Raw genomic sequence first — 16,598 nt, forward strand, 5'->3', positions numbered from 1 at the left:
GACTTTTCACAAGGCTAGCAGATAATAAATAAAACCACCAGAGCCTATTGTCTTTATTATCAAAGTTTATTGTTGGAGTCAGTTCCTATCTACTGGGGAGTACAACTATGTCTCAATATGTGCTATAGTAACTCTAGGGTAATAGCCATTCTGCAAAATAGTTGTACTGGGGCTCTGTTAGGCATAGATCATAATAAAGTCAGTGGAAGAACGAGCCCAGAAAAACCCTGATAGTAGAGCCATTCCTCTAGGGAAGTTCCAGTGCTAAGCAACCTGTAAGGCATCATCTGTCAGCTGACGATGAGACTCAAAGAGGTGTTGGTGGAATGAAACAGGAGTTGAACCCATTTTCTACTCTTCCCTGCAAGACAACTATGGCTCCAATGCAGGAACCAAAAATTAGGTCTTATAAAATCCTTTAAGCTCCCAAAGCAAGTAAAATAGGACATAAAGAGGAAAGGGCCAGGAACCAGGACAGTGGAGGATAAATTAAGTGTAATTGGAGGGAATGAAAACTTCTGGAATGAAGAGTAGCTGGATTTAGATGCCGTTTGAGATGACAAAGAATACAGTACAGGTAAAAGCAAATGGGGAAATGATTCAAACACTGAAAGTTATTCAGATACCAGAAGTTAAGTGAAATTTCCCCTCTTGGAGGAAAACTGGTTTTAAAAAATGAGGAAGGTGAATCACTAATAGGAAAATGAGTACCTGAGTAGAAATAGGTGTTTCAAAATGCCAAGAACAGTATAATATACAAACGAGCTGGGTCTACAGGAAGGAAAAGTGGTTATGGTAGCCTGTTAACCAGATCTGACATTGGAATGACATTTCTAACAATGGCTTTGTCTATGAGGTTCTGGCATATTTTTCGTAGCACAGGTAGCTTTGAAGGAATGTTTTCGTAACACTCAACTTATGTGGGAATGCAAATTACTTTAGTGTAAAAATTCAAAGACCTCCCACCTATTTCTGCAGGATAGAAGAAGTCTTCAAACAGCTGTGGCTAAAGGCCCATGGTGCCCTCTCACCACCCTTGCCATAAAAATATTAAAGGAATTAACAAAACAAGAATCAGATGAGTCAATGGGCTTTGTACCATGTAGACAGCAGATAATTTATGGTGACTTCTGCAGGCAGCCTGAGAAACAGAAGAGCTTGTGTACTAAATGCTACCCTATCATTAAATATAATAATAATGAAAAACAGGGCCATTAAATGAGACCCTAGAAAAGTCTAGCTGCCAACCAGATTGGGAAGATAAATGAAACGGCATAGTTTATTTTAATCTGTATCTTCCACACTAACCTAGTTTGTCTACAGAAAAGCCATCTGCTGGCACCAGGCCAGTATGTCTGAATTTTGTTGTTGTTATTAGCATCTCATTTTTCCAAAAGAGGAAATGTGTAAGTAGCAGGTGTACATAAATGGCCATTTCTACAAAGCCTTCTCTGCAGTCTTGACCTGTGTGGGGACAGGTTCTACTGATGGAAGCATTTTTAAAGGCAGAAGAAAAAACATTGACTTGAGGTTTTCTCCACAGAAAGAATACCAGTGGAGTTGGGCCTGTAGGATGAGTCTCTTATTGGTGCTGAACAAATGGCCTCTTCTCCAGGAAATACCTTTGTTCATTCCTATCTACAGGTTTCTTTTGATGGACACATGGAGTAAACTCTAAAACAAGAAATGAGGCAGAAGCAGTTTCTTTTCTAATCATGTCTCTGATGAAGTGAAGGGTCCTAGACTTTTCTGACACCTCATGGACATGGGGCGAGGGTGGGCGGTGTCCCAAGACGGGATGCTCAGGCTGCTGTCCAGACCTGGGCTGTCTGAGCCCCGTGGCCTTTTCTTGCTGCTCCCTGTGTATCCATGCTGCAAGGAAATCTTGAGGATTTTCCTCAACTGCTCCAAAGACAGTTCATTTGCTGGAAAACAGAGGGAACCTAAGTGTGAGTTAACCCTTGGATTTTAGACACTGTATAACTTTTCAAGAACATATTTATTCCATTAGATTTCCAAACAGATGAGAAGAGGCCGTTTTATGCCCATGTCGCCTCCAAAATGTCTTGTTCGATGAGAATCCCTGTCTACTTCTGGCACTTCCTCAGCTCAAAAACAGGGCAGCTGTACAGAGAACTGTGGCCGTCAAGATGAGCCAAAGCTCATGGTTGGGATCGGACATGAATGCCTACGTACATAGCTGTAGCCCGGCATTGTTTTTTTCCCTTTCCTCTTCTGGCGTTTTTGTTTGTTTGTTTTTTGTGGTACGCGGGCCTCTCACTGCTGTGGCATCTCCCGTTGCGGAGCACAGGCTCTGGACGCGCAGGCTCAGCGGCCATGGCTCACGGGCCCAGCCGCTCCGCGGCATGTGGGATCTTCCCAGACCGGGGCACGAACCTGTGTCCCCTGCTTCGGCAGGTGGACTCTAAGAAGCCCTCTGGCGGTTTTTTGATCCAGTCCTTTGGGTAGCAAATAGCTTAGAAAATTAAAAATGCACAAAAATGTTATCTAACAAGGCGGGGGGCGGGAAGGTAAAAAGGGTAAAAAGTCACTAATTCAAAGTCTGATATCCAGTGGAGGCAGTGTAATGATTAGCACAAAAGGGAGGCTGAATTCACGGAGTGAAAGAATAAGGGAACATGAGGGGAAAAAAGCAATTTTGGTGATTTCGACTGTAACAGTAACAACTTCTCCTTGGCTCTGTAACTCTAGGGGTCTCAGAATAACACTGCGATTCAATGTTAGGTATACAGTTTGATTTGGGGGCAGGGAAGGAGACATAAGTCACTCTTCAACTTACACAGCATGAAGGGGGGCGGTGTAACAGAAGATTTCTCTTAGCATTTCATGTGGAGAAAGAAGCAAGTAGGGTGGAAATACCTAATTATACTTTAAAGGAAAGAAAAAGAAACCGTCAAGGTACTTTTAAGTCCTCTGTGAAAGGAGTGCTCTCTTCATATTAAACACTGTCTGGAGGCACAAATGAACTGACAATTAGGGAAATGAGAACAAGAAGGTAAAATGAAATGTCTGTTCTCTCTGTATGTTGCCCACTGTAGGTGGCCGTTCACCCTCGCTCAAGGGGTCCGGGTGGGGAGGCTCACTCCACTAGTGATATCTGGTAGCCCCCACTCCCCACTTCCTTTTTTTTTTTTTTTTTTTTTTTTTTGCGGTACGCGGGCCTCTCACTGTTGTGGCCTCTCCCGTTGCGGAGCACAGGCTCCGGGCGCGCAGGCTCAGCGGCCATGGCTCACGGGCCCAGCCGCTCCGCGGCATGTGGGATCTTCCTGGACCGGGGCACGAACCCATGTCCCCTGCATCGGCAGGCGGACTCTCAACCACTGCGCCACCAGGGAAGCCCCCCACTTCCTTTTAAAGCTGTTGCCCTCCTATACTTAACTGAGAATTCTCGGGCCTGTCGTCCTCAGTCCTTAGACTTTACTCGCTGTAGTCCGAGATAAGCATTGTTTTTTTATTTTTTTATTTTTTTTAATTTTCTGGTGCAGTTTCAATTTAAAAATATCACCCTTCAAACGTCTGTGAAATTATTATAATTGTTCGCTCCATGTGAATGTCATGAGAATGAGATGGTGGTTTAAAACACACTTTTGAACTCCCAGGGAGAAGCAGGCATAAGCTATTTCTTTCCTTCCCCACTGGGCTACTGCAGACCACCCCAGGACGGAGACCTGAGGCCCAGGCGACACAGTCCGAAGGCACATGCGTCCTTACGTCCCAGCCCTATAGGCTAGCCAAGGCGAGCACGGCCGCTCCAAGTGAATCAGGTACACACACTGGCCCTAAATGTTCAGCACGATTTATAAGGGGAAGAAAAATTTTGCTTTTGCAGACAAAACTTGTTCTTATCGGAGCCATGTCAGACTACGCGCTTTCAGGCCCAAATAATTTCAGCGATAATTACGGCCCTCAGATGAAATGTTCTGGGAGCTCACTCCTTGTTCACTTCATGCATTATACAAAGTACCCACGAAATAAGCCAAGCAACCAAAGTTTCACATAAAGGAGAAAATGCGGATGGCCCGTTACCTACAGCACTGCGCTGTGGGCTCGAAGAGTTCTCGGAAACAGAGGAAAATAATGGCAAGAGACAAGGTGTCTGTGGAACCCAACACGTCCCTCAGGGTGGGCACCGGCGGCTCCTCCCGACTGCTTACCTTGGCTTTCCCTCAGTTGCTCTCTGTCAGGCTCTCAGTGTCGCACTCTTTGGGCGGTTCCCCTCCTCCTGGCAGCTCGCTCTCGATTTCCCACAGGACGTCATCCTCGTCCTCCAAGTTGCTGGAGATGTGGCACTTCTTGAACCCCTGGACGATGGATTCGCTTGAGATGCTATTCCATGCCACCATGACCCACTCCAGAAAGAGGCCGAGGGGCGGCTTCTTGGCGTTCCCCGTGGGGCTCAGTGCCAGGTTCCCCGCCAGGAGCCAGTTGGAATACTGGGCCCGGACACTGTCATTCAGGGGTTTGTAGACCACCACATCCAGCACCTGCAGCTGCGAGGTCAGGCCCCCCGGGATGATGACCATGTCGGTGTGCATGCTTTCCATGGAGCTCTTCACCGAATCAGTGGCATGGCCCCGGAAGCCATTGAGGATCAGCATCCCTCGCTGCTTGGGCACTGCACCGGTTCTCCGCCTCCACACCACTTCCAACCAGTCCTGCATCAGGTCCTCCGTCATCCATCCGTACCGGTGACAACGGATTTCCATGCCACTGGGGAACTTCCCGGGGGGGATGTATGTGCCCCTCAGAATGATGTACGGAGGTAACTTCCTCCCATCTGCCAAGACACCAAGCATGGCTGTGATTTTCAGTTTCTCCCTGCCTGGCGTCTTGACCAAGACGGGCTTTTCACCCTGGTTGTCCACAGTCACCCTCGAGGGCACCTCTAAGCAAATGGGCGTCTCGTCAGCATTTCCCATCTGAGCCACCTGGTAGTCGTGTGCCCGGCGCAGAGCCAGGACGCTCCGCTGGTAGGTGACGAGCTTCTCGGTCAGGTCTTCCGGCAGCTGCTGGGGCACCGGCACCTTATGCCGCAGAGACAAGTCATACCTTCGCATCATTCTTCGACACCAGCCCAAGCTGGCCTTGAACCCTTTCTCCGGAATGTTCATCTCCTGGGCAATCTCCAGAGCTTTCAGCTGCATGGCCTCCCTGGTGATGGGGTCCCCTTTAGCCTGCATGTATCGAACGTACTCGGCCACGCGCTGGTCCACCAGGGCGAAGCGCCCGTTTTTGGGGCCCCGGAAGGCGCGCCGCATGGCGTGGGCGTTCTGCAGCTGCGGCTTCACCTTGCGCCAGTCGCGGACGTTTTTTTCCAGCACCCCGAACTGCTTGGCCGCCTGGCAGTTGTTGGTGCTCTCGGCGTACTCCACCACCATTAACTTGAACCCCGCGTCGTAACTGCGGCGCATGCCCCGGCTGAACTGAAACTTCCCGGCCAGGTCGTCTGCCGAGAGGTCGTACCCGGGGAAGCCCACGGCCATGTAAAAGGGGTACCCCTCGCCCCACTCGGGCAACTCTGTGATGTCCCGAGGCAGACGGAGGCCATAGCTGTCCAGGTGCTGAGGCTGCGGAAACTGGGAGGCCGTGTTCATCGGGCCCACCCAATCTGGGGGTTTCACGTCAGAGTCTTCATTTTCTGGCAGACAGACAGGGAGGGGCAAAGATAGTGCCCGTAAGTAAAATGATTTCTGGCTCATTCCCTGATTTTTTTTTTTCTCTTTTTGGTCGAAATACCAAGAATACCTTAATCTCAAATTCACTAAAAGCAGTAACTCTAATAACAGATAACACTTACGAAGTCGTTACCCCCGTGCCAATTCCCATGGATTACCACATCTAATTCTCACAATAACTGTTTATTTCTTCTTTGCAGGTGAGTCTAGAGAAATTAAGTAATGCATCAAGGTAGCTGAGCTAGGAAGTGGCAGAGCTGGAAACTGAATACAGGCAACAAGCCTGGATCACATACTAACTGTGTGGGCCATGCCTGGGTCAAAATAATCTTTACCTGGACGAAAAGCCAATTATAACCCACATTACCACATAATATTACAGAATTTGTATCATCATGGGCTGAATCATATCCCTTAAACCAAGAACATCTATAGCAATACCACACTTAGCAAAGTTAAGCTTATAAGGCAGAAGTATGGTTCTTGCATACCAATGTCAGAACTGGGTTTCACTGTATGTTTGTTTAGGAGGTGGCCACAGAAGTTGAATACTCACGGAAATTGAAGACTCACGGAAATTACCATATCTCACCAAAACTAAGATGCCATCAATTGCAAGATGCACCATTATATGCCATTAAGAAAAAAAAAAGCTACTAGTGAAACTATAACATGCCATCAATTTTAAGAGGCATTCTCAACTGCAGAGATGTTAAAGTGATGAGGGAAAAACGTGTCTTGGAATCAATGAAATACAGCATTTTAAACTATTACTTATAGAGAGAAGGCAAATCAAACCACTCTGGCTGTTGGGAAGCTGTATTTATCCAACTCCTGCCCTCTAACTGTGTTTCTTGATAAAAGACCGAGTGCTTCTTTAGACGTATTTGCTCAAGTATGTACTACAGCTGCTATTGCTTTTTCTATCCAAGATTAAGGAGACAGGAAGCCAAGTAAATAACCCTGGATGCATGCTTCGTCACACTATTTTCCTTAGTTTTCAGAGGTGTGTGGTGTGCCACCCAGGCACCCAGGATGTGCGCTGGACCAAAGCCATACAAACTTCAATTTGGTTCACCTGCATACAAAGGTGCATGTTGAGACTTATTACTGACAGTCGACGGGTGAAGAAATGGAGGCTCAGAGAGGTGGATGAAGTCGCCTAAGGTCACACAGCATAGGAAATGAGATTCTGAAACTCCAAAGCCCATAATCTTTCTGCCTCACAACCTTGCCTTACTCTTAAATACCCCACAGAATGTACCTGGAAACTTAAAATTCATCTCATTATTCTCCCACTGGATGGATGTGGAATTGGGTTAATCATAGTACCTGCAAAGGTTCCTCCCTGGAACTGCCATTCGTCAGAATTCTGAGACTCCTCCTCCCTTTCCAACCGCGTGATCATGTCGGGCTTAGGGAATGGGAATTCTGTTTATAGGAAATAAAACAGGTAAGAGCTGTGTGTTACTGTCTTGGAACGCTGCCAAAATAAGTACTTTATAATACTTAAGAAACCCTCCTCTCCACTCCCACCCCACCACAGTCTTCTCAATATGCAGATTTATGAAAGGTGGGGGGAAAGGGCTCAGGGATACTTAAAAGAAAAAATATGATGGGAAATAGGTCTGTCCAAGGAAATTTATGAATCTCTGCTCATGTACCAGCAACCACAAAACGGAACTGCATTTAGCAGGGAAGTGAGTGGGTGCAGCCACGGATCTAACGGGCACTCTGGTACCCACAGGAGCAAATGGGGAAATCCCTCCAAAGGGTTACATTCTAATAATATGGTTACATTCCAATAATATGGATATCAATGCTGGGAAGGGAGCAAGGATTCTTTGAGGCTATGTCCCCAAGCTTCTAAGGCTGACAGGGTAACAATGAGGCCCTGCCTTCCCTCCTAAGGAACATATGAAGCACAGGCCCAGACCCATGGGGACATTTCTTAGATTATGTCTTGTTTTTTCTTTGTTTGATGAGAATGCCTGGGTTGAATGAGGATGGTTCTGAGCGCTGGCACAAGCTGCTGCATAGAAGGACACAATATTTATATCCTGCCTAAATCAAAAACAGGAAATTAAATGGGCACAGGCATTGTGGGGACAGACTCCCAAGTTCAGGAGAGAGGGATGTTGGATACACCAGAGAAGAGAGACGTGGAAACAATTCTCTGGGCTCAGAGCTTCTAGGAGACAAAGGAAAACAAAGCCTTACCCAGGGACAGGACAGTCTCGTAATTCATCCTCATGACCTCCCGGTAGAGGGCCTTCTGTTGCTCCGTCAAAACTTCCCACTCCTCATCGGAAAAATATATGGCCACCTCATCGAATAGGGCCGGCACCTGCAACAGTGAACAGGCCTTTCTCAACGACTAGGAGGCACGTGCAGACACAGATCACACACCCTCCTCACAGGCGAGGGCCTGGGCCCGGGGAAACGTCTGTCCTCAGTCACACGGCTCCTCCGAGAAGCAAAACCAAGACAAAAACAAGGTCTCCCGTGCCCTGCTGAGTGCTTTCCTCCCCCGGCATCCACAGATAAGGAGAGCAGCACCTTGAGAAGAAAAGTCCCCCGTACGGGTTGGGAGACACTGGATCCTCACATACAGCAGGGAGAGCTGATCACGGCTCAGCCCCCATCCAGAGCCAGAACCAACCACGCTCAAGGAAACACCCCGAGACAGCTGCCCCACCAGCACAACCCTGCTCTCTCCCTTGGGCACAGATCCTCAGCCCAGGAGGGTGCTGGGGGCCTCCTGGGCACTAGTCTCCATTTGCAGGGCACTAGCCCCCGTTTTTGACTCAGAACCCAACGCTGCCAGGGAGGGGCCAGTGAGAGAAGGGGCCTCAGCCGGGCTTTTCCGATCCACAAGAGCATGAGGAGGAGGACGGAAGGGCTCATTAGAGCTTCAATTTATGTAACGAGATACCAGAGCAGACTGCTTTGCTTCGATGCCTAGACCCGCAGCAGGAAGCCCTAAGGCCAGAGAAGAGCGCTCTACAGCCCGCTCCCGGCTTACCTACCTCCCCGCCCCCATGGGCCAGTGGGACGGGGGTGCCTGAGCAGCCAAACGCAGCCAAGCCACCCAGACCGACCCCCTCTTGTTCAACTCTCTGCTTTTCTTTTTACTATGTGTTTTCCTTCAGCCATTAAAAATCCTACTCCCAAGTTCATCGTATTCAATGGTAAGGGATCTGGGCTGCTGCTTCCACGGCTACTCCCCATAGCTGAATCTAGGGCCTGGGGGGTCAGAGTACTGTTTTCCATCTGCTTAGAAAAGTCCAGCGTCTGCACCGCCTGCAGCTTCTTCAGGCACCCGGCCATGCATCACCTACATCTCCCGGCCCTTCTTCCTTACTCACGAAGCCCACCCCATCCCCCCCCACCCTCACAGCCCCTTCCACACAGGGAGAAGCTCCTAGGAAAGGCCCCGTCACTGCTTCCCTTATTCCCCCCACAGCCCCATTTAATTAAGGAGGAAACGGGCGCAGAGCAGCCCCATTTCTGGCCCAAAGTCACACAGCCAATAACGGCAGGGTTGCGAGTGGGACACAGCACTGTCTGACTTCACGGCTCCCGCCCTCACAGAGGGCAGGGGGGCCTCCCAGGTAACCAGCTGGCAGGCCTCCGCTCCCACCCCGCACACGCTCGGCGGTATTCAGCTGCTGCAGTTCCCTGAACAAACCATCCTCACACCCTCCGTGTCTCCGCACATGGTGCCCCGCTGCCTCGGAGGTCCTCCCCATTCTTGGCCTGGCTGACACCCACCCACCTTCCAAGACTCAGCCCAGACATCCTGCTCCCCGGGAAACTGGTCCCAACCCAGGCTGTGTGCCCTGTGACGCCCTGGGCTCAAGGCTCTGGTGGCACTTATCACACTGCAGAGTCCTCTTGGTTTACCTGTCTGCTTCTTCCACTAGGATATTGGCTCACTGAGGGCAGGACCTGGGCTTATTCCGTTTTGTTTCCCCAAGCCTAGAACACTTCCTGCAGGTAGTAATCCCTTAAAAATGTGTTCTTGGGCCTCCCTGGTGGCGCAGTGGTTGAGAGTCCGCCTGCCGATGCAGGGGATACGGGTTCGTGCCCCGGTCTGGGAGGATCCCATATGCCGCGGAGCGGCTGGGCCCGTGAGCCACGGCCGCTGGGCCGGCGCGTCCGGAGCCTGTGCTCCGCAACGGGAGAGGCCACAACAGTGAGAGGCCCGCATACCGCAAAAAGGAAAAAAAAAAAAAAAAAAAAAAATGTGTTCTTGAATCAAAGATTTAAGCAAATAACCTCTGGACTTCCCTTCTCTTATTCCACTTGGAATAGTTTCAAATAATCGTTAAAATTTATCTGTCACAGAACTTACTCTTTGGAGTAAGAATGGACAAAAATCCCTAGTGTAAAATACCAGGAGGTACAAACGGATTGGTCTCTAGGCTCCGCTCAGACTTCATCAATCTGGAAAGCCAGGCAGCCAGGAATTTTCCATCCCACCCCATCCCACTTCCCAGGCTTTTAAACAACTCTCCCTTTGGCCTTTTCTCTCCCTAGGAAATTCCAGATCTAGGCCATACCTATTTATAGTCCCTTTCCCTTTGCTGATAAAACAGGACACAGGACTGGCTATGCCTGTCATTTCAGAGGGGCTACCCATATCGATCCTTGTAGAAGGTAACACATCCTGGGCCTGGTAAAAATATCAGCAGCCCTGGAGTGGTGAGAAGGCAGCTGGAGGCTGAGGCTGGATTCATCTCCTCCCATTTATGACTGAGCCCCGGAGGATCCTCAGACAAGCCCACATTATGCTCCAGAGGCACACAGTGCAGTGGCTTAGGAATTCTCCTCACAGCAACCTTCTGTGAGAATTGAGCAAGCCTTCAGCCAGGCCCTGCTGTGCAGGCCTCCCCTCTCTCCACAGAGGCCTTTTATCTAGCCAAGCACAGCAGAAGGTAAACAGGGCCAGCCCTGGGCCAAACTCAGAAATCAGGCAGCCGGCATCCAACCCCTGGACACCCTTGCTTGGCCTCACAGGTAGAGGCCCTCGATCCCGCCTTCCTGCCTTCCCTCAGAAGGTCAAGGACTCATCAGACAGGTGTTCTTCCTTCAGCTTGTGTGCGCTGCCTCCCTCACTCCCACGAGCTGGCATTCCAATGCTTATCTCTAAGGGTAACCGTCCTAAAGTACTTACACGCTGCCCAGGCTCGCTGACAAAGCTGCATGACCACCCAGCGAAGACAGCACTTAGAGGGCTGGGACCGGTGCACTGACAGAGTGCCTGCTGTATGCCAGGCACTGTGTAGGGCACTCCCTCTTACGTGGTTAAATGTGTTACCTTATTGAATCCTTTAAATAGTGCAGGGATACGGGGATCACCACCCCAGGTTTATGGGTGAGGAAACAGGGCTGATAAGTATCTTGCCCAAGGTCACAGAGTTAGCAAGTCTGACTCCCAAGCCCGTGCTTTCTCGGCAAGCCACTTAGGCCAAGTGGCCTCTGCCTGGTGGCGGCAGCAAACCGTAGGGTCCCTTAGAAAGACGAGCCGAGGACTTCTTCCTCAGAGCTACTAGGGAGAGAGCTCAGACTCCTGGGCACAGCACACTGCCCCGCAGGGCTGGCTCGGTCCCCTGGCCTCCTCCGCTTCTCTCGCCCATCCCCTCCACTGCCTGACTCCACTGCAGGCTCCAGCTGCAGGAGCTGCTCCGGACTCTGCACACACAAGCTTTCCTCTCCAGTGCTTTTGCTTCTGGCTGCCTGGAGGGCAAGACCCTGCCTTCCCTTGGCTGGTTCCACCTATGGCCAAGCCTTGGTTCAAAGTACACTTTCCCTTTTTTTCTACTTGAAATTGGATTTCTACTCCAGTTCTCCCATGAAATATTACCCTAATATACAGCATGATTCTTTGGTTTGAAAAGCTTTTATTGATCACTCTAGCACAATCCCCAACAACCAAAATATATATTTGATTCTTTTCTTCCCCCAGTTTTTTTTTTTTTGCGGTACGCGGGCCTCTCACTGTTGAGGCCTCGCCCGTTGCAGAGCACAGGCTCCGGACACGCAGGCTCAGCGGCCATGGCTCACGGGCCCAGCTGCTCCGCGGCATGTGGGATCCTCCCAGACCGGGGCACGAACATGTGTCCTCTGCATCGGCAGGCGGACTCTCAACCACTGCGCCACCAGGGAAGCCCTCTTCCCCTAGTTTTAATGCTCTAGGGCAGGGTTTTTCCCACCTCAGCACTGCTGACATTTTTGGCCAGATAATTCTTCGTTGTGGGAGCTGTCCTGTGCATCACCGATGGGTAGCAGCATCCCTGGCCTCTACCCAGGAGACGCCTGTAGGATCTCCCACTCCCCAAGCCCCATCCCGAGTCATGACAACCAAAAACGTCTCCACCCAGACGTCCCTGGGAGGGATGGGACTGGGGGCAAAATTGCCTACTGCTCCAGACCAGGTCCCTGCCTGCCTTCTCTGGTTCTCCAGCCTGCAGGAGGGCCCATCCTGAGCTGACTTCCCCCACAGAACTCCAAATACTGTGCAGTTAATTAGATTTACTTCCCTATCTTCCTTACAAGACTAGTACCCCCGCGAGACTAGGGATTTTGCCTTAATAACACCCAGCACTGTGCTCAGTAGCTGCGGATGGATGGCAGACTGCCTGGGGGCCACTCATGCCAGTCCCCCTCCTCCAGCTCCTCTGGTTACCTCCTTCTTTCCCAGCCAAGCATGGGCTTCACCTCGCTCCTCTCTGTGTTGTCCCAAGACACTCATGTGCGCTTCTACTGCACCTGATTTGCGCACTTCTCCATTCTGTCTAGGTGTTCTCGGTTGGCCAGTGCAGCCTCAAAGCCATGAGTTCTTGCTCAGGGCTAGACAGGACTGATGCCTGCTCTCCCAAATCTCCCCAGCTTCATGGATCTGAACTGGGGAGGAGGCCAGGGTGGGCCGAAGAGACAAATGCAATCCAGCCTCCATAGCTAGATGAGCAAACCCAGAGCCTGGTGTTGTACTGCTTAAAATTTTTTTCATTGAAGTATAACACACATACAACGAAATGCACTACTTTTAAGGTTCCAGCTCAAGAGGTGTTTTTAAGAACAAATGTCAGCATACATGTGTATCCTAGGGGCAAAATAGATAACCTTGCTGCACCCCATGCAGTGGGAGCGGAGCGGGATTGGATAGTTTGGAAGGACCATGATTCTATGAATACAGATCTCTCACTGGAAACAAAGGATATGTATACCGATGACATTCATACACAGTGGAAAACTAAGCAGAGAAAAGGAATATCATTTTGTTGCTTCTTTAAAATGTTTACCATTCATGCCCAATTATCGTGAAGTCCAGTAAGTACTGTGAGTAATGTACATAACAATGACTATAAATATCTGTTGCATTTACCCTTCTGTAAGTTTACTCTCATTCTATCACACTATGCTGTTTGGATACGCCCCCTATTCACTGCTGCCTACTATCCCAGTCCCTCCATCCAGGACCAGCTGGAAATGCAGCTCTCGCCTGTGTCCACTGGCCTCGTCTCATAAAGCTCTCCTCACGTCAGTTCAGTGCCCAAGACTTACTTAAATGGTTTAAACGGCTCCCTTCAACCAGCAGTAGGTGATACTCTCTCCTCACCCAGACTTTGGTCAGGCTCCTCGGAGCCCTCTTCTTCACTAGGCTTCTTGGACACATACACACCCGCCTCTGGTTCTCCGTCTGCCCAGACCCGTTTTAGCAAGAATCCTGCTAAGTCAGGTTAGAAAGAGCCCCCCACCGTGGATGTCTCCTCTTAGTAATTTTCCAACCACTGAGCCCTCCGCTCCGCTCCTTGGCTATAAATCCCCACTTGCTGAGCCCTATCTCTCTCCCCTACGGTGACAGTCTTGAAACCTATCTCAATCGTCCTGAATGGTCTTCCTTATCATCTTAACAAATGCCAGAACAATTTTTCTTTCACACAGGCCGGCAGAGATTTAGTTGGTGTCTACAAGGTGCCTGGCACTGAGCAGGATACAGGGAATCCACGGATACAGGGAATCCACGGGTACAGGGGAGAGACACAGTCGTGGCCTCTTGGACTTCCGATCCTGATGGCGATCCTGATGGCGTGCCTGAAGCTGCGTGCCTGAAGGGACCGTTCCCATAACCAGTTCCATTCTTCACTGTGCCTTTTAAAGCCACAGAACTGTTTTCTCAGGAATGCAAACACACCGGGCTGGGCTAGGCTATTTTTACTTCCTATGTCTGCTTGAGGAAGAGACTTAATACAAGTCTGGCTCCCAGGCCCGCCCCTCACAGCTGTGTGTGGACCCCACACCTTCTTACTTACCCATCCGCCCTCGGAGCAGATTCGGACTTTCTGCATATCTGTGGGGCCATCCTCCAGTTCCCGGCTCTGAATCTCTTCCTCTTCTTCCTCTTCTTTCAGGGTCAAATTGAGAGGGTAGGCTGTGGACTCCATCTCTGCAAGCAAGATTCAGTTCAGAAAAATCAGGTGCTAGTGTGAACTCTTTAAAGCTTGTGATGGGGGCAGCTCAAGCTACACAAACCTTTTTAGCCCCAAGCACAGTTCAGCTGGAACAATGGAAGGGGACAGGGCCAGGCCTGGGGAGGAAGGGTTTCAGGGAAAGCACCAGGAAGCTGGAAGGTGACATATTTAATTATGATAAGAAGAGGGCTGCAGGCAGATAGCATACCTGGCTGCCTTCAAATATTTAAAAAGCTATCTGTGTAAGAGAGACCAGACTGGTTCTGTAGAGACCCAAAGGCAGAACAGGCCGCTGAGTAAACATTCCGGGAAGGGGTTTTCAAAGAGTGCATCAAATGGCAGAACTTTCTCACAGCCAGTGCCACCCAAACATGGAATTGGCAGCAAGACAGCGGTGTTGGCTTCCTTTCAATGAAGGCATTTGAACACAGACGGAGCACTCGCTCAACTGGGTTGTTCCTACAGGGCCAGTTCACCATCAGGAGGTTGGGTGGCCCAGAGTACCTGGATTTTCCAGACTCAAAGGTTCTGTCCATGAGCCAGGTCAGAAAATAAGAGTCTTCTGCCTTACGCGACTTTCCAAGCCCAGGAGTCGGTGATCCTTAGTGAGGGGTAATGCCTGGACACCCAAGAAGGTGCAGAAATCAGCTGGGGCCAGGCTCTGGGGCCCACCGCCACCGGGAAGACTCGCTGCCTCTGGGCCGCAAATTCTCTCTCTTCTGCAAATTCTCTCGCCCAGCTCCTAGGCCAGTACAAAGGGCCGCGCTCCTGCCCTCTAGGGGCGCGGGCAATTCCTAGGTGTGGAGTGAGCGCGCATCTTGTGGGCCGCATCCTCCCGGGCTTCCGAAGAAAAGATCCTTCCGGAGTTCAAAGTCTGCTTCTTCGATATTTTCAAAAAGGACGGGCGAATGCGGCAGGATAGGTCTGGGGCGGGTGGAACAGGCTTCAGATCCCTGGAGCTGGGGCCCGAACTTGGCCGCGGCCTCCCCCGCCGGCTCCCGGGAGGGAGATGAGGGGATGGGGGCGCCGCCCCGCGGTGAAGGTGCAAGCGAAGAGGTATCCTCTGCCCCGCCACCGCCCACCGGCCCGGCGCCCCGCCCGCCGCCGCTGCCGCGCCCCCGGGCGCGCTCCGGTTTCTCCAGCCATCTTGTCCCATTTCCCTTTCTCCGCGGCCCCGCGCCGGGAGCGCTCCTGCCGCCCCCCTGCCCGCGCCCGGCCCGGCCCATCTCCCCGCCTGGCCCGCTCCCGGCCCCAGCGCACCTGCCGAGCGGCCGGGGCCGGCGCCGCCTGCCTTCCCCGGCGGGCCCGCAACAAAGGCAGTGGCGGCGGCAGTTGCAGCTGCAGCCTCGGGACCCCCTGCCCCCGCCGCGGCCGAACCGCCGGGGGCCCGAGGGAGGGGCCGTGCCGCCCCCGGCCCCCGACCCGCACGTCCGCGCGCACTCACCGCCGGGCCGAGAGCCGAGGCGTGGGCCGGGGCCGCGGTGGAGACGCCGAGGGCTCCGGCCCGGCTGTCACAGCGCCATCCTTTCCGTCTCTCCGGCTTCCCGTGCGCGCGGCCCCTCGGGAGGGAGCGGGGAGGACACGTGGTGGGAGGAGGGAGGGCCCGGCCGGGAGCTGAGGGTGTTGGGAGGCGAGGGGAGGAGCGCGGCTGATGTCAGCGGGCCGCGGCGGCGCCGGGGGACGGCGCCCGCGCCAGCTCCCGACCCTCCTCCCGGCGTGGCTTCCGGCCGGTCCGCGCCGCGCGCTCCTCTTGGCTGAGCTCCCGACCCTCCGCCCGGCTCCGCCTCGCTGGCCTGAGTAGTAGTGCTCTCTGCCCTCTCGGCTCCCCCTGGTGCAGTTTCCTGTGCACCATGTGCGACCTCGGCATAGATGAGGCAGGAAGAGCCCGGATTTATGTTTGAACTGAATGTAGCCTGGGTGCACACGTTCATGCGCTTATTTGCACGAACCACTGCTTTGCACTTGCTTGGACGAGCACTCGAGGCACTCTAAGGCATTCTTCAAGGAATGTGTTATGAAGAGTAGAGCAGCGAGGGGCTTTGGGGGAGTGAGGAGGGGTCTAGGATGTTTCGGGAAGCATGCATATGCATATTCTGGCAGGCACATGTTCAGAACTTCGTACGTAATATACATGTTGAAGGAACTTCCTGATTTTTGTAGTTGTTGCGTGTTAAATCCCAAGTGTGTAATGCCATGGAGGAAGTAACTGTATAGAAGGATCTTCTCCAAAATGTTCAAAGAATTTGCGTGCAGCTCTGTGGACAAATACAACAAAAGTGAGCGGAGAAGCCCTGAATCTCTTCTCATTCCAGAAAAAATCCCGGGTTTGGTTTTTTTGTTGGGAACTCATTAAAGAAGAAATTATTCTGACAATTGTTAAAGCGGAAAAGTAGGACTTTATTCGGGATGATTGAGATAGCTGGCA

General features: G+C 51.5%; 1 protein-coding gene across 1 annotated transcript; it reads right to left on the bottom strand.

The window, feature by feature from the left end:
- Positions 1–47: 47 nt before the first annotated feature.
- Positions 48–16,104, bottom strand: POGK (pogo transposable element derived with KRAB domain; the record flags this gene model as incomplete). The annotated part of the gene is made up of 7 exons (XM_082612268.1): positions 48–1,925; positions 4,176–5,659; positions 7,029–7,127; positions 7,917–8,043; positions 14,015–14,148; positions 15,434–15,732; positions 15,782–16,104. The coding sequence occupies 6 exons, from the start codon at positions 16,102–16,104 to the stop codon at positions 4,188–4,190; spliced, it is 2,454 nt and encodes an 817-aa protein (XP_082468394.1). The 3' UTR covers positions 48–1,925; positions 4,176–4,187.
- Positions 16,105–16,598: the final 494 nt, after the last annotated feature.

This window comes from Mesoplodon mirus, assembly GCF_964341445.2.
Source record: "Mesoplodon mirus genome assembly, chromosome: 3".
In the NCBI taxonomy this organism is placed as follows: Eukaryota; Metazoa; Chordata; class Mammalia; order Artiodactyla; family Ziphiidae; genus Mesoplodon; species Mesoplodon mirus.